Source organism: Vombatus ursinus, unplaced genomic scaffold, assembly GCF_900497805.2.
Source record: "Vombatus ursinus unplaced genomic scaffold, bare-nosed wombat genome assembly UNPS02014180.1, whole genome shotgun sequence".
Taxonomy (NCBI): domain Eukaryota; kingdom Metazoa; phylum Chordata; class Mammalia; order Diprotodontia; family Vombatidae; genus Vombatus; species Vombatus ursinus.
Window position 1 is genome coordinate 1,611,371 of NW_020953958.1, and position 26,488 is coordinate 1,637,858.

Below are 26,488 nucleotides of genomic sequence, written 5' to 3' on the forward strand. Positions count from 1 at the left end.
AGAGGAATCTGTACACTAGGGACTAGCTCTGCATGCTGCATTCCAGCGCAGAAAGCAGCTGCATATCAGGGTAAGAAGATCCAGCATAAAGGGGCCTAAACTTGGGTAGGGTATGGATATTGGTGCCACCTGACAGATCTGTTTAACTACTCAATTCCAGGTCATCGACCTAGGATAGACAGAAGAAAGGACCTGCACCTAAGGACAGCATTCCAGGGTAAGGAATGATCTAAGGGCTCTACCCTGTGTACCTAGCAAGAACAAAGCTCAGAAGCTAGTAGCAGTTCTGTGTCTGTAAGGTCAGGAGTGAAGCCTGCAGAGGAAAGCCAGCGCAGGCATACCCGACCAAAGAGAAGCCCACAATTCTTTCACTCTGAACAGGCAAAGTTTTCCAGCTGTCTGACAGTGCCTAAGGACTACAAACAATTTACCGGACCTCTAAACATCGCAAAACCACAGAGCTCAGACCAGGGGAGCAGTAATCAGACTTTGTGCTAGATCAGTCCATTTTGGTAGCAATGAAAGTTTGCAAGTCTCTAGTTTGAGCTATCTCTGAAATACGAGATGAATATAATTCTCAATACCCCCAAGAAAGCAGCAGAAGGACCAGCTCAGATGTTCCCTCCAGAAGTGCAAAGATCCCAGCCTTTACAAAGTCTGAGGTCAGAAAGTAGTCTGGAATAATGAACAAAAAAAGTCCATCATAAAAAGTTATGGCAACAAGGATGCTCAAGACACAAACCCAAAAGAAGAGAATGAATTTTAAACATCTATAAGCAAAATCTCAAAGGAAACACAGCTTGAGCACAATTTCAACTACAAATATTGGACAAAATGAAGCAAGAGTTTTGTTTTTTGGGTTTTTTTAAAAGAAAAAATATTTTAAAAAAAATGAGAGGAGGGCTAGATGTTTTTAAAAAAATGGAAAAGAAATGAGTTCCATAGGAAAAAAGAATTGGGAAGGGAATTCACAGTTTAAACGAAGAGGTAAAAAACCTTGGGCAAGCAAAAACCTCTCTGAAAACTGTAATGTCATAAATAGCCAAATACACCACAAGACATCAAGAAATCGTAAAACAGTCAAAAATGCTGAAAAAAGGAAGAAAATTTCAGATATCTCATAGCAAAAACAAATAATGTGGAAAATAGATTGAGGAAACATCAAAAGCCACAATTTTTTTTAAAGGCCTAGATATCATATTTCAAGAAATTATAAAAGAAGACCGGCCAGATCTCTTAGAACTAGAAAGGAAAGCTGAAATAGGAAGAAACCACCAGTCACTTCCAGAAAAAAAAAATCTCCAAAATGACAACTCTCAGTAAAATTATAGCCAAAATTCAGTTTTCAGGTCAAAGAAAAATATTACAACCAGCCAGAAAGAAAAAATTTAAGTGCAATACTAAGTCACCATCCAGTACAGTTAGGATCACGTGTGACTCAGCTACCAACATTATAAAGGTGGTAGAGCTTAGAATACAATATTCCAGAAGGCAAAGGATATAGACTTACCCAAATAACTTACCCAAAACTAAGTAACATTTAACAGGAGACAAAAAATAGATCTTTAATGAAATATAAGACTTCCATGCATTCTTGATGAAAAGACCAAAACTGCATGGAAAATTGTGCAAATAAAGAAGTCAAGAAAAAGAAAAAAGGGCAACATGAATGAATAACCATAAGATACTAAACAATGATAACAGAGAGGCAAATTATAAAAAAGGCCTGTGAGGATTCTGTCATGTTTTGATGATCTTAAAAGGGAAGAAAAGAGGATTACACTGAAGGGAAAGGGGAGGGCAGGGAAGACCAATAGCAGGGCAAATTATCACATTATAATCAGGGCATGCAAGCAGAAGTTTATACCATTAAAGAGGAAGGGGTTAGAGAAACAGGTAACATTTGAATCTTACTCTCATATACACTGGTCAAAGGAGAGAATATATATACACACAAACACACACATACAGATTTGGGTACAGAAATACATTTCACTCAAAAATAGGAGAGAAAGAAGAAAAGGGAGATGGGAGAATAACTAAGAGAGGGATTAGTCCTAAGCAAAACAAACACTAAGGATGTGTACAAATAATTAGACAAGTTGTTTTTGTGGTGGCAAAGAACTGAAAACTGAGGGGGTGCCCATTAATTGGGGAGTGGCTGAACAAGCTATGATAAATGATATGAAGGAATATTATTGTACTGCAAGAAATGAGGAAGGGGGGGACAGCAAGGTGGCGCAGTGGATAGAGTTCCAGCCTTGAAGTCAGGAGGACCTGAGTTCAAATCCAGCCTCAGACACATGACACTTACTAGCTGTGTGACCCTGGAAAAATCACTTAATGCCAATGGCCTCACCAAAAAAAAGAAAAAAAGAAAAGAAATGAGGAAGAGGATGGTTTCAGAGAAACATGGCAAGGCTTATATGAACTGATCCTAAGTGAAATGAGTAGAACCAGGAGAACAGTTTATACAATAATAACATTATAAAAGACAACTTTAAAAGACCAAGAAACAGTGATCCATCATGATTCCAGAGGACATGATAAAACACTCTGCCCACCTCCTCCTGATAGAAGTAAAGGACTAAAAGTACTGAACAAGATTTTTTTTTTAACATGGTCAATGCAGAAATTTGTTTTGCTTAACTATACACATTTGTAACAAGTATTCTGTTTTTATTTCTCAGTTGGAGGTATGAGGGACAGGGGATGGAGAAGGAGAAAACAGAATTTTGCTTATTGAAAAAAAATTTTAAATAGAATGAGGGACAAAAAAAATAAAGTAATATTAAATCTAAACTTGAAGCCCTACAAAAATAAAAATAAACTGTAAAGCAATTTCATGGAGGAATCAACATCATCAAATCACAGAATCTTATATTCAAAAGAGACCTCATAGGATATCTAAGTCATTAAACTTTCAATATTCTGAGAGAAGTGATTATTTTCTATTATATTAATAATCAATTGTTAAATTAGGGTTAAGGTTCTTTCCCTTTAATTCCTCATTCAAGGACCAGCCCTTGTAGGTCATTCACCCAGACTTTAAAGGACAGGCTCACAAATGAGACTACCCAAATCCTCCTGAATGTTCTTCTCAAACTTGGGCAGGACCTCACCCAACTAGAAGACCTTACTTCTGTTTAGAGTGTAAACAGAATGTAATCTAGGTGAATTCCAGCCCCAAGCATTGTCTATGGCCTTGCACTCCTCCATCAGAGTTTAAGGCAACCCAGCTCACGAAGGAGAAAAACAACCAGAGTGGTCTGGGTAGAGATGGATTCCTTTATCCAGATTGCTGGAAGCCAGTAAGTCTCATGATCAAGCCATGTTGTAAGCAGGGCTGAGGGTTTTCAGTCCACCTCCTTATTTGAAAGTCTACCCCCTCATTAATTATTCACCAATCAGGGTTGATTTTTACCTGTCAGGCATACCCCCTTTTCTAAAAGTATACTAAGGCATTCAGTTTCTCCATTAGGTGTCTTTGGTTACTGAGAGAAATCAATGACCATCAATTTACTATCAGCTAGCCTAACTAATAAATTGATTATTAATTACCCTGAAATTCTGTCTCTCAGGCTTTTCACTTATCTGACTAATAAGCAGAATATGCAAGGACCACTTTCTCTTTCTTGACTTAAGTACAGGAACTTTCCCTGTCCCAAGAGGATGAATTACTCAAAAATACTAGATACTCCTGTAAAGTCACAACTATCTTAGCAAGCTATAGTGTTCCCCAAACTCAATGTATCTATTCCACCTCTGTGTATTCACCACTTTCAGTTCTAAGAATGCGCTGCCTCTTGATCTCTGCCTGTCCAAATCCTCTTCGATAAAGGCTAAGCTCAGGTACCACTACTTCCATGAAACATTTCCCCAAGTTATAGCTTACCCTACCCACTTTGTCTGGGAAAAGTAATCTTTTCCTCCTCAAATTTCCCAGACTAATTTCTTTGTTTGAATCTCTCCTTTATCCCAGCTACCTTATGTCATACTCATCTGTATAAATGCTGCATCTACCCTTACCTCATCCCTCAACCTCCCAAGTACATTTTGAGTTCCTTGTGTGCAGAGACTGGATCATTTTTCTTCTTTGCATACCATGGCCCCAGCTCAGCACTTTGTTCATAGAAGCACTTAATAAATACTTTGTGAAACGAACTACTTTCAACCTTGACAATATATTTATTCAATATGATAACATATTTATTTGTATATGTGTCTTATTCCACATACTGGGCTCCCACCCAAAGAACTCAAAGTTCTTTGAGTTGAGAGACTATATAATTTTCTGGTTTTATATCCCCAGGATATGGTGTATGGTAGGCATTTAATAGATGCCTGTGAACTTAATTGAATTAAATTACAATCCTAAGCAGCTGGGGGAAATATAGTACCTACATACACAACAATACCCCCTTACATAGCATCAAGGTCAGTGCTAAATAAAATGCCTGCAATTGCACTTTCTCAACTTATTCTTCTTTCAGTAATACCCCAAAAGTCACTCAATGCTTTTATACTGTCTTCTCCATTTTCCCCATCAAGAAGCTGCATGTATGTAGTGGAGTAAGCTGTGGACTTTAAGCAGTGTGAAGACCTGTGCAGGAAACAACACTCTGCCATTTTATACAAATTACTTATGGGCCTCAGTATTTTCATTTGTAAAATGGAGTTTATAATAATTGTACTAACAGTAACAGCGGTATTGTAATGATGATCAACTGTGGAACACTTAACTACTCTGATCAAGACGATGATCCATGACAATTCCAATGGACTCAAGCTGGAAAATGCTTTCTACCATCAAAGAAAGAACTGATAAATTTGGAGTACAGATTGAAGTATATCTTTTTTTTCTTTATTTATTTTTTGGAGGGTTTTTTCTGTGTTTTGTTTTACAACATGGCTAATATGGAAACGTTTTGCATGACTTCACATGTACAATCACTATCATATTGCTTGCCTTCTCAAGGGGTTGGAAGGGGCAAGAAGCAGGGAGAGAAGCTGAAACTCAAAATTTTTTATAATGTTCAAAAAATTCACTGTTATTGGGAAATATTTAATGAAATAAATAAAAACATATAATATATTTTTAAAAATAATAACTGTGCTACCTATATCACAGGGTTGCTATGAAGAAAAAAACTATGAAGTCTAGCATAAATAGAAGTTATTGGTTGTTGTTCAGTCATTTTCAGTCATGTCCAATTCTTTTTTACCTCATTTGGGGTTTTCTTGGCAAAGATATTGGAGTGGTTTGTCATTTCCTTCTCCAGCTCATTTTACAGATGAGGAAACTGAGGCAAACAGGATTAAGTGATTTGCCCAAGGTCACATAGTAAGTATCTGGGACCTGATTTAATCTCAAGTCTGCCTGACACTCTATCCACTGTACAACCCACCTGCCCCAGAAGCTATTAGTATTATGGGATAATTAGTTTTTCAAATATTGTTATTAACGTGTAATGACCTCCAAATTCATGTGCATTGAATGTACATGTCCAAAATGAATACTAAGCATCTTTACAAATCAATTAGATCAGGAAGGTGGGAAAGGATTTTGCAAGGTCTATAAAACACAAACAATCACCCTCCAAAAGCCTTCAAGTTATTTGTTTGAAGTTTAATCTAGAGGAATACCTCATGCCCTTCTCTTCAACAAGAAAAAAAGAATATGAATCTTTATGATTTGTTGCATTCGGTGGTGTGGGGTGAGAGGTGGAGAACAGTTATCTGTCAAGAGAACAAAGCATTAGCCTTCATACAACCATGAAATAATAAATAAAGATTTAAGTACAACAAACTCCCTCTAAAAATGACTGATTGCAAATAAAAACAGTAATCCCATTAAAACAGGAACTTTGGTTTCTGTGAGCTTTTCTATGCCTTACTATAGCAGTCCATTTCAGGGAACAATAAACCAGATAATTAAGAGTGAGATTATTCAGCAGTCCATTATAATGGGAGGACACAATCCATTTAGTATCACTTTACACAAAGGAAATATGTATTTAACAAACATATCCATTGTATGTCATGATGGATACTCCTGAAATATGTGGGCATTTTACCATTTAAATATCCATCAACTTTTAAAAATATGCACATTGGCTATCAAATATGCTAGAATAGCTCACAGTTCCTTTCATTCATTGAAAAGAAAAACCATCAAAATATGTTCCATCAGCAACCTCTTGTGGCCAAAAAACAGTGCTACACTATTTATTTATTGGAATTATCAGGAGATAAAATTCATAAAGTAATATATCTTTTATATGTGAAGACAACTATTTCCTTTAGGTCAGTGGGACCTAAATTCTGAGCTGTTTTTTGTTTGTTTCTTTTTTTAACAGTAAGGAATGGATTTACACTGAGTCATCCATTAGGACAAAAGACACTTAACCCTTAAGTTAAGTCAAATACACACACACACACACACACACACACACACACACTTATGATCATAATAGCATTTAAAACTGGAAGAAATATAGATTATCTAAGCCACAGATTTGATTTTACAGATTAGGAAACTGAGGCCCAGAATGGTTAAAGAACTTGCCCGAGGTTATTGCCACAGCCAGTACATAACAGTGAAAGGATTCAAAGTCAGACAACTGGGTTTGAATTCATCCTCAAATCCAGTTTTCTTTCCACTACCCATGTGTGGCATCCATTTTCCTGCTTTGTCCCCCTTGTAGCCAACAGTGCCTGTTTGGTAGCTAGCTGGCTGGAGTTCAAAGTATAATCAATGATGACCAAAGAGAAGCTAATGGGCCAGATCCAGGAATCTGTTCTGTGAGTTGGGACTCATGAATTCCATGTTCTAACATAAGAACTAATTAGTTACATTTTCAATTAATTCTGTATTTTAAAACTAATTTAAGAATTTGTCACATAGGCATAATTAGTATTTTTATTCAAAATTATATAACTTATGAAAAAGCTTCCAAGGATACTTTAGAAACAGAAAAAAACATACTCTATGAATCATCAATATATGAAGACTTATCTAATATCAAGTAAAAAAAAAAGTTTAAAAAGACAGTGGCAGAGAGCAGTTAGGTGGCACAGTGAGAACTCTGGCCTTGGAATCAGGAGGATCCGAGTAGAGTTCAAATCCAGCCTCAGACACTTGTACTTACTAGCTGTGTGATCCTGGGCAAGTCACTTAACCCTAACTGCTTCACTGAAAAAAAAAAAAAAAAAAAAGACAGTAGAGACATACAACATCCTAAAAATCTATCAGTTGAGAGCCAGGGGTGGGGAACCTGTGGTCTCATGGCAACACGTGGACCTCTAGGTGCTCAAGTGCAACCCTCTGACTGAATCCAAATTTCACAGTACAAATCCTTTTATTAACCTAAACTTTAGACCACTAGATTGTTAAGGCCAAGTGTAGAATGGCCACTCTCTCCTCCTGGTATGTCCTCCCCACTGGTTTCTTTGATGTTGCTCTTTGCAGATTCTCCTCTAAATGTCCTTCTTAGTCTCTCCTTTAATGTTTCCTGATCTACCTCCTGTCCCCTAAACACAAGTATCAACCAAGGTTCTGTACTGCATCATCATCATCATCTTCTTCTTCTTCCTCCTCTTCTCCTCCTCCTCCTCCTCCTTCTCCTCCTCCTCTCTCTCTCTCTCTGTTTCCAATCCTACTCTCTTTGTGCAAGCTGTCATCCATGCCTGGAATGCATTTTCTCTTCTCCTCTGCTTAATACATTTTACCAGAAATATACTATTATGGGGGAAAAATAAATAATACACAAAGAGTATGGATTCTACATAAAATCATAGATTCAGAATTGTAAGGGACTGCCCCAAGTTATGTTAGCCAATCTCTACTTAATTCTGAATGCTAGTCTACAACATCTTGATAAGTAGTTATTTAGCCTCCACTCAAAAACTCTAATGACAGAGAACTCATTACACCCTGGCATAACTCATCCCATCTTTGGATAGCTCTACTTGCTGGGAAATTGAGAGATGTTACTTTACTACTACAATATATAATCTGCATGCTCAGCTGAAGCAGGATAAACACATACCCTGGAAGAAAGATTGGGATAGTGGTGGCAAAGACGTTTTTTTCCTAATAATGGTGACAGATTTGCAAAAACCCACCCTTACCCAATTCCTTCATGCCCAATTAACATATATTTGTGACACAATTGGACACAGTTGAGGTTGTAATATGGAATGAGCAAAAGTGCCAAAAAAGGAATCAAACCAGTGGTCTAGACCCTAGGTCTTCTTAGCACTAGGCCGAAGCAATCTGACTGGACTAAAGAAATACAAACAGCCCAGAGTTCCTACCACCTATTTAAGCTCTTTGGATTACCATGGTTTAATCTGCTGATCTTCATGGGTCTATGGTTGAAGGTTATGTCCAGTTTTGATCTAGGGAGGATAGAATTTTAATTATCTCTCCAGATGTTGTCGACCTCAATTTCAGGCAATGAGGCAGGCACCAATTTTACTGCCCCATCTTCCTGTCCACCTGGATCAATATTGGATGAGAGCAGTAGCAAAAATCACTAACTATAGCAACTGCTGGTAACTATTGTTCCATCTCCAAATGGCAACTAATTTCTGATCTAACTAGAGTCAAAATAAAGGGGAGGGTTGATAAATTAAATATTGAAAAAAGGAGAAAAAAATTTCCTCCACAAATTCCCTCACAGATTTCTTCAAACAAAGCAAGTAACGAGTGTACCCGATGTACTTCTTGGGAAGTGTTGCCAGGTTTCACTTCACCAAATTCTACTTGTGTAGCTGATTCCTTGAAAGCAAATGTAGAAATTTACATTATTCCCTATAAAATTTTACAGAAAGAGAAAACGCAAAACCTAGGGAGGTTAACTGACTGGCCCAAGTTCACAGAGACAGAAGATACCAGAGGCGAGATTCGAATCAAGGTCATCTGTCTGCAAAGCCAGCATACTTTCCACTGAACCACACAGTCTGGTGGCATCTCTACAAGCCCAGACAAACTGTTCTAGAGCAGGTTCCCCATACCTGTCCTAGAGTAATGTTCCTCAAACTTTTTTAATTATTGAGGACCCCAAAAAGCTTTTGTTTATGTGGATTATATTTATCAATATTTACTACATTATAAATTAAAACATATTAGCATTATTATGAAAATAGTTTTGACCTTGTGGACCTCCTGACAGGGTCTCAGAAACTGCCAGACCACATCTTGTGAACCACTGTTCTACAGCACTGAAAGAACTGGCATGTTGCTATTGGTAATCTCTAAAAGATTTTAGAGAAATGAATGATGTAATAGGACTAGAGAAAGGCAAAAAGGTTGTCACAATTTTTAGAGGAAGCTGATAAGGCTCACGAGATTGAGTTCAGGCATGGAATTAGTTAGACCCAAGTTCAAATCCAGCATCAGACACTTAATAGCTGTGTGAGCTTGGGCAAGTCATTTAACCTCTATTTGTTTCAGTTTCTTCATCTATAAAAATGGGGATAGTAATGTCACCTATCTCCCAGGATTATTATGAGGATAAAATGAGCACTTAACATATTGCCCGGCACAATATAGTGGGTGCTATATAAATTCTAGCTTTTTTTTTTTCCATAAAAAGAGGTAAGGGAGGGAAGAACAAGGGTGAATCTGCAAACTAAAAGAGGTAGCTAAATTCTTGAACACATTGGTTTATGCACATATATCACATTCTATCTGTATGATATCCTATCTGATATTGCACAGCAAAGTAAAAAATTAAAAAAAAAGAAAAAAGTACTGAGCTCAGAGTCAGAAGGCCTGGGTTCAAAGTAGAGGCCCAACATCTTCCAGCTGTCTGACCATAATCTCTCTGAATCTGTTTCCTCATTTGTAAAAAAAGGTATAATAACCTATCTCATTGGGCTGCTGTAAGGAGAGTGCTTTCTAAACCTTAATGCATTATATAAATGTAAACTACGTATCCACCAAACTCTGAGCCTTAAACATGCAATCTGAGGGGCAATGCACCCCATTATATAGCCCACTTGAAATTTTCAACAAAGAGAATTTTACCTTATAAGCTATCACATAGGAACTAGCCAACTAACTGACTTGCTGCTAGGTATCATGCTAGCAGACTGTGCTATTAACTTGTAACTATGCTTGTAAAAATTGCATGGGTCCAAACACAGGTGGATTTCTGATCCTGTGACCCTCTATTAAAAAGACAGACCCATCATTACCAAACTATTACCAAGCTTCTTTTGGTGAGGGACTATATCATAATTACTTTGAAGAAAAAAAAAAGCAACTCTATCATTGTATCTCAACCAAAACTAGCATTAGAGACTATGTATTTTCATTTTTCTTCTTCTTGGAAAAAGAATGCAAATTTATAATCATGTCATACTTTATTTTGTTCCTTTAATTCAATAGAAAAACATAAAAGGCTTGAACTATTTTTAGATTTGCAGCATGCTCTGTTTCTATATAGCTAATTGCTAAATAATATTTTCCACCAGGATTATCTCTGTATCAAAACTAAATGCACTAATTTTGTCTTAGGTCATTTTAATGTTCATAGAAACTTGCATTTACATACATATATTAAACTAATTATTGAAAACAACAGTGAAGTTCCAATAAAAAGCAACATTCAGAATGAATGAGTTTGAAATATTAAAACAACACATATATAATAAAATGCTGATGAACATGCCAACTCTTACAGCTCACAAAGTTAACATTTTTATTAAATGCAGAAAACAACTCCTATGGGCTTTTCTTTCCTGAAACTGGGTTAACAAAATAAAATGAGAAATGCTTACTATCAGCAATAATTAAAGCTGGGCCAACAGTTGCATTATAATTTTATGCATACACATTTCTTGCAAGCTGAAACTTATCATAATTTTTTAAAGTGTTATTTTGAAACACTGAAAATAAGAACTCAAAGCAATGCACAATATTAATACTCAAGACAAATATCATGGAGAGAAACCTAATCTATTTCCTGAGAACAAGGGGGAAAAATGCAAAAATAAAGGAAAAAAAAGGAAGCAAACAGACCCTATAATTTCATTTGGCAACAACATTGTTAAGCTCTTTTATAGGAGAACAGTTTTAACAAAAGCCCCATGGATGAAAGTTGGCTCATTGTTCAGAGAAGATGGTAATACACGATTTGGCCATTTGCAGATGATAAAGACAGCAGAGACATAGATACAACATTCCTGCTCAAATTAAAATAAATTTCAAAAACTATTACTATTTAAATGTTAACCATGCTATATTTTTAAATCAAGCACTTTGCCTCATATATACATATACACACATATTCATGTATGTATATATATATATGTGCATGTATGTTTGTGTGCGTGTGTGTGTGTGTATCAGGCAAGATGCTTTAGACAGGGACAACCAGAAAGACAGACACATGTTTGGGAAGGGAGCCAGGGTGAGCCTCTCCTACTCTACCCAATCTGAACTCACATTTTAGAAGTTTCTATGATACTATGCCCATATTTAGGAATTTGCACCTACTTTCATTTTTTTTCCTATAATTAATGTAGTCATCAGAAAAACCAGCACAGCGGGCATATATAGCTCATCTGCATAAAGAAAAGATTCAGAACCCGGTTTAAAATTCCAGCTCTGCCACTTACCTGTAAGACTTGGGGCTTATCACTTAACCTCTGAGTCTGAGTTTCCTCATCTCTAAAATGAGGGCATCCGACTAGATCTTTAAATTACCTTCTACCTCTAAATCCTATGATCCTATGAAGAATTAGTCTCAAAAAAGAAAATGATGATGTTATTGTTGATGATAATGATGGTGATAGTAATAGCTCACATTTGTATAGTACTTTACAATTCACCAAACCCTTTCCTCATAACAATCTAGCTTAAATGCACACTACTCAACAGAAAGTACTGTCTCCAAGGTCATCAATGGCTTCTTTGCTGCTAAATACAATGGTCCTTTCTCAATGCTTCATCTTTGCACAGGATTTGACACCTGTGACTACCACTCCTCCCTCCCTTTCTGGATATTCTTTTTTTCCTGTATTATGGTTCTCTTCCTGTCTACCTAACACCTCTCAGTATCCTTTGTTGGAGTCACTGACCTGTTCCTACCTGATACCTGAATATCCCTCTTCTTATTTCTTTATGCTCTTTCTCGGTAATCTCAACAACTCCCATGGATTCAAGTATCCCCTTCATGCAAATAACTTCAAAACTATACATTCAACTCTCCTATCACTCCTGTGCTCCACTATCACTTCTACTACTGCCTGCTGCCCCTCTCTGCCTTGATGTTCCACAGGCATATTAAACTCAACACGTGCAGAATTCATGATTTTTCCCCCCAAATCGCATCGATGCAACTTCCTACTTCTGCTTGAAGGCACTACCATCCTTCTCCTCAACTTGGCTCATAACCTTGGAGCTATACTGTGCTCTTAGCTCTCTTTCTCACACACACACACACACACACAAAAATGCACACACACACACGTGCACACAATTAGCACCATCTCTCCTATCCACTGCTTGCCTCTTCACATCACAATCACCCCTAGTCCAGGTCCTTATCGCACCTCATCTGGGCTACTGCAATAGGCCACTAATTGTTCTCCCTGCTTCCAGTCTCTCCAATAGCTAGCACAATGATATCCATAAAGCATAGTTAGGATCGTGTCCAGAAGTGTGCAACAGCCAGCTTGAATTGACTCTCAGAGCCAATTGTTAAATTTTCAGTGTGCGCATTTACACACACTCAGACACACATATACACAGATTATTTTTATCCCCATTTTATATACAAGGTCGGTTCAGGAATCACATGAGGTAATGTATACAGAGCACTTTGTGAGGCTTAAAGTAATGTATAAATGTGGGCAAGGACTATTCCCCTTTTGTCTGCAAAACTAGGGCTTAGAAGGGTACTTAAGCATGTGCCCTTTAGGACACATAGTAGGCACTTAATAAATTTTGCTGAACTGATTTAAGAATAATATCAGAGAATCTAAAGCTCTAAGGAATAAAGGCTCAAGAAGAATGGTAAAGATAACAAGATAAACTTTTAAATTTGCAGTTGAAGCAGGAGCTAGGTAGGAATAAACTCACCACTTGGGGCATAATGTTAAGTCATAGTAAAGGGGAAAAAGGAAGTAAATTAATTATAATATACCTTCATCATCCCCTTGATCAATCTGCTCACAACCTGCTGGATTAATTACTTTCTCCTTTTTTTATTAATTAATTTATTTCATTTTAATTTTTAACATTCATTTTTATAAGATTCTGTGTATATTTCCTCCCTCCTCCCTCCCCAAGAGAGCATGAAATCTGATATAGGCTACACATGTACAATCATATTAAACATATTTCCACGTTAGTCATGTTGTGAAAGAAGAATCAGAACAAAAGGGAAAAACCACAAGAAAGAAAAAACAACAAAAAAAAGAAAATAGTATGCTTCGATCTGCATTCAAACTCCATAATTCTTTCCCTGGATATGGATAGCATTTTCCATCATGAGTCTTTTGGAATTGATTTAGATCATTGCATTGTTGAGAAGAGCTAAGTCTATCAAGGCTGGACACCACACAATGTTGCTGTTACTGCCTACAACGTTCTCCTGGTTCTGCTCAGTACACTTAGCACCATTTCATGCAAGTCTTTCCAGGTTTTTCTGAAATCTGCCTACTCACCATTTCTTATGGGACAACAGTATTCCATTACATTCATATACCACAAATTGTTCAGCCATTCCCCAACTGATGGGTACCCCCTCAATTTCCAATTCTTTGCCACCACAAAAAGAGCTACTACAAATATTTTTGTACATGTGGGTCCTTTTCCCATTTTTATGATCTTTTTAGGATACAGACCTAGTAGTGGCATTGCTGGATCAAAGGGTATGCACCTTTGAACATAGTTCCAAATTGCTCTCCAGAATGATTGGATCAGTTCACAACTCCACCAACAATGCATTACTGTTTCAATCTTCCCCCAACTTCTCCAACATTTATCATTTTCCTGTTTTGTCATGTTATTCAATCTGATAGGTGTGATGTGGTATCTCAGAGTCTTTTTGATTTGCATTTCTCTAGTCAATAGTGATTTACAGCATTTTATCATATGACTATAGATAGCTTTAATTTCTTCCTCTGAAAATTGCCTGTTCATATCCTTTGACCATCTATCAACTGGGGAATGACTTGTATTTGTATAAATTTGACTCAGTTCTCTATATATTTTAGAAATGAGACCTTTATCAGAGACACTGGCTATAAAAATTGTTTCCCAGTTTTCTGCTTCCCTTTCAATCTTGGGTGCATTGGCTTTGTTTGCACAAAAATGTTTTTAATTTAATGTAATCAAAATTATCCATTTTGCATTCCATAATGTTCTCTATCTCTTGTTTGGTCATAAATTCTTCCATTCTCCATAAATCTGACAGGTAAACTATTCCTCACTTTCCTAATTTGCTTATAGTATCACCCTTTAGTCTAAATTATGTACATTTGACCTTATCTTGGTATACGATGTAAAATGTTGGTCTATGCCTAGTTTCTGCCATACTATTTTCCAGTTTTCCCAGCAGTTTTTGTCAAATAGTGAGTTATTATCCCAGAAGCTGGAGTCTTTGGGTTTATTAAACAGTAGATTACTATAGTCATTGACTGTGTCTTGTTTACCTAACCTATTCCACTGATCTACCACTCTAGCTCTTAGCCAGTACCAAGTAGTTTTGATGATTGCTGCTTTATAATACTGTTTTAGATCTGCTAGAGCTAGGCCACCTTGCATTTCTTTTCATTAATTCCCTTGATATTCTGGACCATTTGTTCTTCCAGATGAATTTCATTATTTTTTCTAGCTCTATAAAATTATTTTTAGTAGTCTGATTGGTATGGCACTGAATAAGCAAATTAATTTAGGTAGAATTATCATTTTTATTATATTAACTCAGCCTACCCATGAGCAACTGACGTTATTCCAATTATTTAGATCTGACTTTGGGTGGAAATTGTTTTGTAACTGTGTTCATATAGGTCCTGGGTTTGTCTTGGCAGGTAGATTCCCAAATATTTTATATTGTCAACGGTTACTTTAAATGGAATTTCTCTTTCTATCTCTTGCTACTGGTCTTTGTTAGTAATGTATAGAAATGCTGATAATTTATGTAGATTTATTTTATATCCTGCAACTTTGCTAAAGCTGTTCATTATTTCAAGTAGTCTTTTTTTGTTGTTGATTCTCTAAGATTCTCTAAGTATACTATCATATCATCTGCAAAGAGTGACAGCTTTGATTCTTCATTGCCTATTCTAACTCCTTCAATTTCTTTTTCTTCTCTTATTGCTAAAATTAACATTTCTGGATTAACACTTTCTACATCATGTCCAATGAGTGATTATCCAGCCTCTCCCTGCTAAACATTTCAGTGTCATATTAACTGCCTCATAAAGCAGTCTATTCCACATACAGAGAACACACTGAGGTCTCTACTGGGGACTACTATAGAGCTCTGCCTTTGGCCCTTCCTTATGCAACATGTTTATCAATGCCTCAAAAAAAAAGTGTATAGAAAAAATACCAAATTTGCCAAGGACTCAATGCTCAGAGGGATAGCCAATATAGAATACAAGATAATCTGAAGAGGAAAAGAATCACTAAGACAGTACCTGGCACATAGGATCTCAACAAAGTCATCCTGGTGATTAATTTATTAATTGATGCTACATGCAGACATGGTTCTAGGTGCTGGAGATACAAAGACAAAAACGAACAGAGGCGGGTGGGATTGTCTCATAGGACACATGAGTTAATACAAAGTAATTACTTGGGACAGGAAGAGATTAACACCTGGAAGACATGGGGACAGGCTCGTGCATAAGTTAGGATTTGAGTCGAGAAAGGGACTAGATATTCAGAGGGGGAGATGAGGAAGAAGTACATTCCAGGCATGGGGAGTAGTGTGCAAAGGTATGGAGATGTATCTGTTAGACACAAAAATATATACTGTGGTCAGTGCCTAGAACCTCAGTTTGCCTCCCCCTGCTAATAATGACCCTGCTGTTTGAGCGTTGTAACATTTATAAATTCTTCCACATATGTTAAAAAAAAGTTAATCTGAGTAGGTCACTAAACAGCTTAAATAGCTGCCAAGGAAAGAGAAAAATGGCACTCTGACTCACAGGAATTAGGGCTGGGAAGGAGCTTGAATATTACCTAGTCCAACTTCTTCACTTTGTGGATGAGGAAACAGGACCAATAGGGCTAAAGGCCTTACTAAAGTAATACGGGTATTAAGTCACAACGCCATGTTTTAAACGCCAGAAAGCTAATGTAATTTTAGGCTACAAAGAGAAGGGGAAACAAATACAAGCAGAGGCACAGCGTCCAGGAATGCACTTGTCAGACCCTATCTGGGATTCTAAGTTCACTTCTAGCAGCCGTCTCTTAGGAGTGATGTTGCTAAGTTGGAGCAAAGGTCGGCATACTTTGGCCTGTGGGCCATTGTTTGTGCATTCCTGAGTTGGACAGCATCCAGAATAGGTCAACCAGGATGGTAAAGGGCTTCAAGAAAATGCCTTATGAAGACTGATTATAGGTATTGGTAACGTTTAAGCTACAGAAGAGAAGACCGAGGGTGAACATTATAATTTTCTGGATTTTAAAGAGCTCTCTCATACATGAGGGATTAGCATTGTTCTGATTGTCTGAAGAGGCTAAAATTAAGAATAATGAGTAGAAGTGCAAAGAGGCAAATTAAGACTTAATACAAGGAAAACATTCCTAACAATTAGAGCTATCCAAAAGTGAATGGGCTGTCTTGGGAAGCAGTAGGTTCCCACAGTGGAGTAAAGATTTTTTTAACTACTTATCAGGTATTACAGAGGGAATTCTTATTGAGGAATAGGTTAGTCTAGGTCTTCTGAGGTCCCTTCCAATGCTGAGATTCTATAACACAAGGCAGAATTAAGATTCAAAGAATCATTGACTTGGGTTTGGAAAAGATCCGAAAGGTATATCAGGCTAATCATAAATACCACAAATTTGCCAACAAGTGCTCATCTATCCTGTGCTTGAAGATGACTAGTTAAGGAGAATATTATCTCCTAAAACAGGGCATTCCATTTTTAGACAACAAACTTGGACTAAGAGCCACAAAATAACAACTCTCAAAAAGACCTGAGGATAAATGTAAGAAACACAAATGAGATTAAAATTTTAAATGTCTATTTTATGTATCATTAGATCTGAAATAGTATTAGTTATAAAGTGTCCTAAATATTCACACACACACAAATACACACAGCATCAGGGCTCAGCACTTCTCTGATGTTCTGATCTGAAAGGATAGATTTTTACCTTTCCAAGATATAGATAACAAATCCTCTCTTTTTTTCAAAGTAAGACTTCTGATGTTGCTTATCTCTAACTAGATAGAAGCTGAGTAGAAGTAGAAGTTGAGACTCCTGAGAAGCAGAGTTAACACCTCTTCCCATCCTTTTTCTAATGTCACTGATATCTTTAGCTCTCCTCCTCAGTCCTAGCAAGTACCTTCCAAGAGGCCCCACTCAAGGCCACTTCTGGTGCTGGTGCCAGCTTCCTCCCACCATGTGCCATCATCCAAAAGAACTTTGGGTATTCTGCAGGCTTCCCAACAGCTACAAACCTCAGAAAACCCTCTGGTAATTGGAGGTTTCAAATCTCCTCCATCTCTGGTCTCAGCCTCTGCAAGCAGCTCAGTTCAGGCCAGTCAAGCCCAGCCTAGCCTAATCTCCTCAAATCCCTATTACAGGTTCAGATCCCTGTAAAGACATGTTAAGCTTTTATGGTCTGAATTCTGACTCCCCAGGAACATTTTTTTCAATTAATAATATTTTGCTTTGAAAACAGCTCCCCCTTTGCAAATATCATCTTGCACCTAGCCCACTGCTTTGTAAGAAAGTAGGTACTTAATAAATGATTAATTGAATTATATCTGTTTTGAAAATGTTGTTTCCGGAGGGGCAGCTAGGTGGCACAATGGATAGAGCACCTGCCCTGGAGTCAGGAGGACCTGAGTTCCTTGGCAAGTAACTTGCCAAGGGTCACACAACTATTAAGTGTCTGAATCCAGATTTGAACTCAGGAAGAGTCTTCTTGACTCCAGGCCTGGTGATCAATCCACCGCACCACCCAGATGTCCTTTAGAGTCCTTGAGTAAACATCCATATGTATGTTGTTTCCCCCATTATGATGTGAGCTCCCTGAGGGCAGAGGCTGTTTTTTGCTTTTCTTCCTATTCCTAGTTCTTAGCACTGTGCCTAGCACATAGTAAGCACTTCTGGTTGTTCCATATCTAGACTGGGCAAACTACTTGACGTCTCAGTACTTCCAGGTAATCTAAGACTCTCTAAATTACAGGTGAGTGGAAGTTCCCTATAGGGATGAAATAACAGGTCCAGATTCACCACTCCATGCCCACCTACTCACCCACCCCCACAAAAATCTACCTAATAAGAACCAGTTAGCAACTCAGTTCATTCTAAAGATCCACTAGGGGGAGATAAGGGGTAAATTTTTGTTCAGTTTATACAACTGAATAAATGATTTTAACACTTTGTAATTTTAAATTCGAAGTTGAGGAGAGAAATGATATAGGAAGCTTTATCAGGTTCAGACTAATTCATGTATTTATTGGGGAAAAAACTAGAAACATTCACTCTGCCTGCTCTAAAGAAGCAGCACTGACTTAAGTAACTCACACTTGATTTTTTAAAATTAATGTAAGTCTTTAAATGCTCATTTGATGAACATCATAGGTTTTTTAAAAAATAGAAAACAGGAGAGATTTTTCTCAGATGTTCTCTCTATGTCTAGAAAACAGGAGATAGCTGGAAAATAAAATAACCTGAATATCATGAAAGTCTAATGTTAGTTCAGGTTAGATTTTAGGATAAAAGGAGACACTCATAAGTCACTGAACATTCAAGAAAAGGAGGTTTACTTGGCTTTAACATATTATGCAACAAGGATAGAATGGCACTTAGCTTCTAAAGGCATGGCCTCCTCCCTCTAACTGCACTCCCATCTTCATAAAGAACTGCATCTCATCAGGATACAGGAAATTGAGTGGTCCTCAGAAACCTACCAAGTCAAAAAAGGCCTGAGTCCATGTGGTACTTTTCACGCCCTTAGGTAAACAGAAAGTATGGTTAAGGGAGTCAGGGGCCAGTCAGGCACCAATAACAGCTCCTTTAACTTTAAGGGAAAATTATTCTCTGGGGCCTGGGGAACCCTGGTGGATATTGGTCCTATCACACCTAATATCTTCATATATAACACCAGGGGAGATAAAAGGTTCCTAGTAAATGTGTCCCAGTCAAAAAAGTGTACAGTAACAGTTCTAATATATGCCTCAGAGGCTCAAGCTCTACACTAATTCACAATATCCACTTCAGGTGGGCTACTTAAACTCTCTAAGCCTCATTTTCTGTAATGAGCTAATTAGGTCATCTCCAAGCTCCAAAATTCTGCTTCTAATTTCTATTGTTATAACATATTTCAGTGCATTTTAGAAACTAATTCTTTAGAAGGTATAGCTGACCCAACATGCAAACAGAGCCAAAGACACAACCTAAGCCTCTGCAGTGGTAATAGGAAATTAATTAATTTTTGTGGCTCCAGAGAACAAAACTAAGCCAAGGGGGGGAAAACATAAACATGCAGATTTCAGTTCAATTTAAGGGAGATCTTCTTCCTCAAAAGACATTGTAAGGGAAAAAGTTAGAAATTAGGGTTATTCTAAAAAATTAATGCAAATGCAAAAATTACAAAAGTCAGCAGCTGCAGGGGAAATCCAGCCTGGAGACCACCCCCCTCCTCAGTTCCCCATAGCCACTTCCATTTCTACTGTCATGAGATTGAAGCCAGGTGATTCCACTGACTTCCCCTTCTGCTTCTACCCACTAAACATGGATAGAGCCCCACAGTTTATCTTCAGTCCTACGTTCTTTTTTCTAAATTCTCCCTCAAAGATCTGGCTCATCAATTCTCATTGCTCTAGCCAGCTCTATACCAGTGACTGCCCAATCTACACGTCCAATCTAAAGACCTCTCTCCTAAGCTCCAGTTCCACATTTCCACCTGGCTGTCTAAGTTCTGAGGCAACATGTATAAAACTGAACTTACTGTCGTCGTCGTTTTTCCAGACGACCAGCTCCTCTTCCTGACTTCCTTATTTCTATTAATGTACCAATATACCCAAGCTCAAAACTCTAAATTCATCTTTAAATTCATTCTCTGTCTCTCCCCATTACATATGCAGTCAGGTTCCCGGTTCTATCAATTATTTCTCCATGTTTCTCATATGTAGCCCTTCCTTTTCATTCCTATTACTATAAAGAGGAACAATAAGGTGGGCATTCAAGAGGAAGAATGAATACCCTTTTAGAGGTAGCCAAATGTAAGGAATAGGCTTAACTAAAATGAACTCTTCTTGGAGCATTTCTTGTTCTTCAGTCGTTTTTCAGTCATGTCCGACACTTCATGACCCCATTTGGGATTTTCTTGACAAAGATACTAGAGTGGTTTGCCACTTCTTTCTTCAGCTCAGTTTACAAATAAGGGACTAAGGCAAACAAGGTTAAGTGACTTGCCCAGGGTCACATAGCCAGTCAGTGTCTGAGGCCAGATTTAAACTCAGGAAGATGAATCTTCCTGTCTTCATGCCTGGCACTCTATCCACTGCGCCAACTAGCTGCTCACCTTGGAGCACTAAGAGTGACATTTATCAGTGATACACCATGAGTGACAGGGAGACAGAACAGACCAGGAAGAACTAAAAAGTAAAAGAAGGGCTAAGTCTACAGAGTAAGGTAATTAGCATATAGAAGAGAAGGGAGCATTACAGGGACTTCACATGCAATACTATTTCCACTACAGCATGGAATAGTGGAAGCTGATAATGATGATGAGAATAATAATGATCATAATCATAATTTCACAAAGCACTTTATATACATTAGCTCATTTGATAGTGCTGGGCTTGGAATCAGGAAGACCTACATGGCAAATTCCACCTCAGACATTCACCAGCCGTGAAATGTTAGTGAGTCACTTATCCTGTGAACCTCAGTATGCTCATTTGCAAAATGAGAATAAGCCTACCTCAAAGGATTGTTGTGTAAATCAAATGAGATAACGTAAGCATTTTGTACACCTTAAAACACTGTGTTATTTTGGCCTGTTATTATTGTTATGAAACATAAAGAAAGGAAGAAACCATTATCATGCTACTGGTCACAAATAAGTTGGTTTGCATACAGTGTTTTTAAATTTATTAATAGTCTGAGATTTAGAGATAATCTGATAGATTTTATAACTGTGAAAACCACATCTTGTTAAAATATATGTAATTGCATCTTATCGATTAATATTCCCATTCAGAATTAACATGAAAGCCATAATGCAATAGGAAGGGTTTAAAATTACTAATGAGAGTTAATTGGAATAGCAACAGAAAAATTGACATTTATATGATGCTTTAAAATGTGCAGAGTGCTTTACATACATTAACCTTTGTGGTCTTCACAACAATACCATGAAGTGCCACAAATGCTTTCGTTCTCATATTCTAGATAAACTAATTGAGGCTCAGTGATCCTTTGCCAATGGTCACACAGGTTTGTGTTGGAAGCAATATTCAAATCTAGGACCCAATTACAAATACAGCACTTTCTCCTCTAAACCACACTGTCTCTTGCATAAATATGATATCTCATCTGCTAAATGTTTAAAAAAAATTAATCTTAAGTCAAGGTTTCTTCACCCAACTGAGTGCAAAGGATTTCCAAAAGAAGGCAGCAAATAACTTATGAGTTTCAGACAAATTTATAAATTCATTAAGGATTTCCCTAGCACCTAGCACAGTACCTGGCACATTGTAAGTATAAAAGATGCTGCTAGAGAACGAAAAAAAAAAATCTTCCCATGGGCAATGTGACTCCCTGGGAAGATCACAAAATATAAACATACAGAAAATCCTCTTTAACAGAGAGATAAATAAATAATCTGAGTGATAATTACACCAAAGCTCTGGGGACCCAAAGTGCCTTAAGGTAGAATTCCACATAAGACAGGTCTGACTACCTTGGAACCCTTTCCAGGCAGTTTATTCACCAGAAACGTTAAGAAGGGCCCTCCCTGTGTAACAGTTTCATGTACCAATAGCACAGTTAACAGGGCTGGCCCTCTATTAGGAAATGTACAATATAGGAATTGGGCTAGATGATAAGCTGCACCTGATTCAAATACTCCTTCCAACATGCATATTAGCTGTGGAACTATGTACAAGTAACTTAACCTTACTGAGCCTCAGTTTCCTTATTTGTAAAATGAGGATAAAATCTGTCATATCTAACTCAGGATTATGATGAAGATCAACTGAAATAGTTTAAATAAAGTATTTTGTAAACTTTAAGGTACTATTTCTTTTTTTTTTTGTCTACCCTTATTATTTCATTAACGTAGAGATCTCTCAACAGTGAACTTCCCTCTACCTATAACTTAAGAGACTGAACTGGGCCACTGATTCTGACTTGCCCAGGGTCACATAGCTAGTGTGTTTCAAAGGCATAACCTGACCTCAAGTCTTAAGAAAAATTCTCACTGCTACATCTCACATCCACTCAAAGCACCATATAACTGCCAGTTATTATTAACATGATCTCTAAGGTTCATACTAGCTTTAAATCCAACAATTCTATGATTTCTAGGCATCTGTTTTTGCTGTCTTCTATTCTAACTAAAAATCCTTTACCCTTCATAAAATTTCAGCTGTACTGACTATTTGCTATAAGCTCATTAAGGTTGGAGATGCATGTTTTCTCAAAATAATCATGTGGAGAGGACCTGACACAGCTGTGCACATCTAAGTACTTGATTTAGTAAATGTGATTTTGAACGAATTGACCTTGTAAAGGTAAAACTTTCCTTGATTTGATTGAAATAATGTTTGCAGACAATTTCTTTTTCCCTTTGGAAGTGGGGGTGTGGAGGGGAGGGATAAATAAATCTTGCTGAGGTCTAAAGCTATACAAAAGTGGAATCTGATTCCTTGGATAGTGCTGAGGTCCTTAACACTGGACATCTTCAGTTTAGATCTGAATATTATGGAAGCAGTTACTACTCAGGTAAAGGTTAGAAGAGAGGACTTTGAAGGTTACTGCCATTTCTGAGATTCTATAGCTTCATGAATCTCGGGAAGTGAAGCAATATCCTGGAAATAGCACTAGACCAGGAGTCATTAACCTTTTTTGGGTCATGGATTCCTTTGGCAGTCTAGTGAAGTCTATGACCCCTTCCCAGAATAATTCTTTAAATGCATAAAATATAAAGGGATTACAAAAGAAACGAATTGTACTGAAAAAGTTAGCAAAATACTTTTTTAAAAGCTCATCGATCCCAGATTAAGAACCCCTACACTTGAAAGAAAATCTGAATTCTATTCCTGGCTCTGCTGTGGGGTCTTCTTCATCCCACTTCCTTATCCTGGTTTAAAGTAGATGATAGCTAAGATCTAATACGCTGTAACTCTTCTTTTCTTACAAGCACATACCTATTACATTTATTTTGAATTGCTTCCCATACCTCACACCTGGAAGTTAGTCCGTAAATAAACTCTCTTATTTATTAAATGCCTACTATGTGCTAGGCACTGTGCTAATTGCTGAAGATACAAAGAAATGTAAAAAGCAATCCCTGCTCCCAAGGAGGTCACAGTCTAATGAGGGAGATAACATGCAAACAACTACATATCAACAACCTACATAAAGGATAAATTAGAGCTAAGGGAAGACCCTAGCATTAAGGGGGATAGGGAAAAGCTTCCTGGAGGAAGAGAGATTTTTCATTGAGACTTGAAGTAAGCCACAGAAGCCTGAAGGCAGAAATCATCACACAGCACTTTTTACTTCTTTTAGGGTACCTAACACATTCTACTGGGTATTATCTGGATCTGAGCCCTCTAACTATATTGGAATAAAACTCACATTTCCATACAAACATCCAGTAAGCTAGGCAGTACAAAGTATTATTTTATCTGTTTTGCAGATGAGAAAACTGAGGCATAGTGAAGGAAAGCCCAAAGTCAAAGCCCAAAGTCACACTAGTTAATATGCTTTGAACTCGGGTCTTCTGGCTCCACAACTCAGAGGTGAGGAGAGCAAGAATCACAAGGAGGCAGCCAGGTGGCACAATGTGTGGAACACTGGACCTGGAATCAGGAAGACTTCAGTTCAAATCTAGCCTCAGATACTTATCAGCAGTGTGAGTCTGGGCAAATCACTTAACATGATTGCTGTCAGCCTCAGTTTCCCTATCTGTAAAATGGGGATGATAATAATAGCACCTGCTCTTATAGCACCAGTTGTGAGGTGCTTTGCAAACCTTAAAGCATTATATAAAATGCAAGCTATCACGTCTCTGTCATCTCTGAATCCCCCACCCACCAGTGTCTACAACCTGGGTTGGGGCATCCTATGAGATGGCCATTTTGAGGAACAAAACATATTTTAGCTAGAAAGCACCTTTGACAGAACCTAGTTAATCAATCAGTAAAGAAACATTAAGCTCTTACTATGCTCCAGGCATCGTGTGACTCACTACCGAGTGGGGAGGAGGGGGAAGAGATATATACAAAGAAAGGCAAAAACAAGGTCCCTGCCCTCAAGGAGGTCACCTTCTAATAGGGTTATGTAACATGCAAACAACTCTACCATACAGTGCATATGGAGGGTAGTAATCTCAGAGGGAAGGTATAGAACGGAACTAGGCTTTTCTCTTTACAGAGAAAGAAACTGAAGGTCGAGAAAGCTCTTTGATTTTTGTCTCATCAAGTACCTGAATTTAAACTCCATTCAATGAATGTTTAATGAAATAAGGCGTCATGGGAAAGAAGGAGCCAATCACTGGATACTGAGCAGCAGGGCAACTGTTAAGACTAAAGTCAGGAGTCACTTCCCCAGAGCCTCAGTTTCCTCACTTGTAAAATGGGCAAGATATTGCTTGCATTCTCTACATCACAGTACCATGGTGCGGAAAAAACCCGTTTGTAAATGAGCTGTGTGACTCTTCTTTCCCCCAAGATTTGCCATGAAATTACACAACTGTTCTGGGCCAAATATGCTAGAATCACCATTTCCATTTTTCAGATAGGAAACTGAGGTACGTGGAGTTTAAGTGGCTGGCCCAGGATCCTGTATCTTGTAAAGGTCAGTGGCTGCATTTGAACTCAGGCCTTCTTGATTCCAACATATTAAATAAAACTTTATGGCAATAAATTAACGCAATATGGCAACATATAAAGTAATCACTGCAGTGTGTTACTGTTATCCAGAAACGTATGCCTTAAAAACACCGGCATACACATAAATCAAAATAACAAAAGCAAAAAAAAAATATTCTGGTCTCAATGTGTTTTATTTTTATTTTCTTGGCCTGAATTCTTATTAGACAATTAACTTTACTCCTTCCACTGCAAAAACAAACAAATCCAGGCATAAATTTTGCTCGGCGTGGGAGCCTTTGGAAGCCGCCCCCGCAGCCCCCCCACCTCCCCAGCTGCCCCTGGGTCTGCCCCCAATATTTTTTCCGCCACCAGGAAGGCTCCTCCTAGCTCAGCCTAATAGGCCCAAGAAAAGCACGTGTCATCCCAAATCACAAGAGCCGCCCACCCCGTTTCCATGGAAACTATCCTCTTCCTCCCCCCCACGCCGTTGGCCCTGCGCACTACTTTTCTTTTTTAAGTAAGACGCCGTGATCCGTTCACACTGACGCCTCACTGCCTGACGGCACTACATTCGCGGCTCCCTCCCCAACCTCCGCCCCAACCTCTCTCCTCACAAGGCGGCGCGCGATGAGGGATCCCTCCGCCGCCGCGACGGCCTCAGCACTTCTTCCCAACGCTACATTCCAAACGGATTCCCGGGAGCCCCACCCCCACTCATATCTTCCCCCTTCCCGTCCCCAACCGCCTTACCGGCTGCCTGCGTCTCCATGGCAACGCCCCTTCGAAGGAAAAAAAAATAGCGTCAGGTCCCTTCCGTGCAGACTGGGAAGGTTGGACTTTCCGCCGGCGACTTGTTTCCTAATTTTATTTTTTTTTTTAAAAGAGCTGGCGAGGTTATGGCGAATCTGCGGTGTTCAACATGGCGGATGGAGTCTTCGCCCTCCTCCCTTTGGGACGTTGACGCTGGCGTCCCGAGCGTCCGCTTCAGTTTAAGCCTGGAGGGGGGAGGCGGGCGGGAAAGTCCCAGGAGTATTTCCGGCTAGAGACCAGGTCAGTGCGCATGCTTGAGTCTAGTTCCTGCTTGAGCTTCAATGCAGTCCTTCCAGCATCCCTGAATTCCGCTAATCCGGGTTTTTACAAGCCCCGTAGCAGGGTTTTATGGAGTGTTTGGGAGCTGGAGGATTAAGGATCGGGAGTCCTCCTTCCTTCTGCACCAAACCTAAAGATTG

The 26,488-nt window shown here is 38.3% G+C and overlaps 1 protein-coding gene across 4 annotated transcripts in view; it reads right to left on the bottom strand.

Annotated features, from left to right (window-relative positions):
• Positions 1-26,303, bottom strand: part of ZFAT (zinc finger and AT-hook domain containing) — a 271,413-nt gene extending 245,110 nt beyond the window's left edge. For 2 of the 4 annotated variants that reach the window (XM_027860423.1, XM_027860424.1), the window contains exon 1: positions 26,010-26,301. In XM_027860423.1, coding sequence (XP_027716224.1) covers positions 26,010-26,028 — 19 coding nt within the window. In that variant the 5' untranslated portion in view covers positions 26,029-26,301. Of the gene's footprint in view, positions 1-25,873; positions 25,928-26,009 lie in introns of those variants that run through there. The other 2 variants (XM_027860422.1, XM_027860425.1) reach the window with 2 other exon arrangements.
• Between the last annotated feature and the right edge of the window lie 185 nt (positions 26,304-26,488).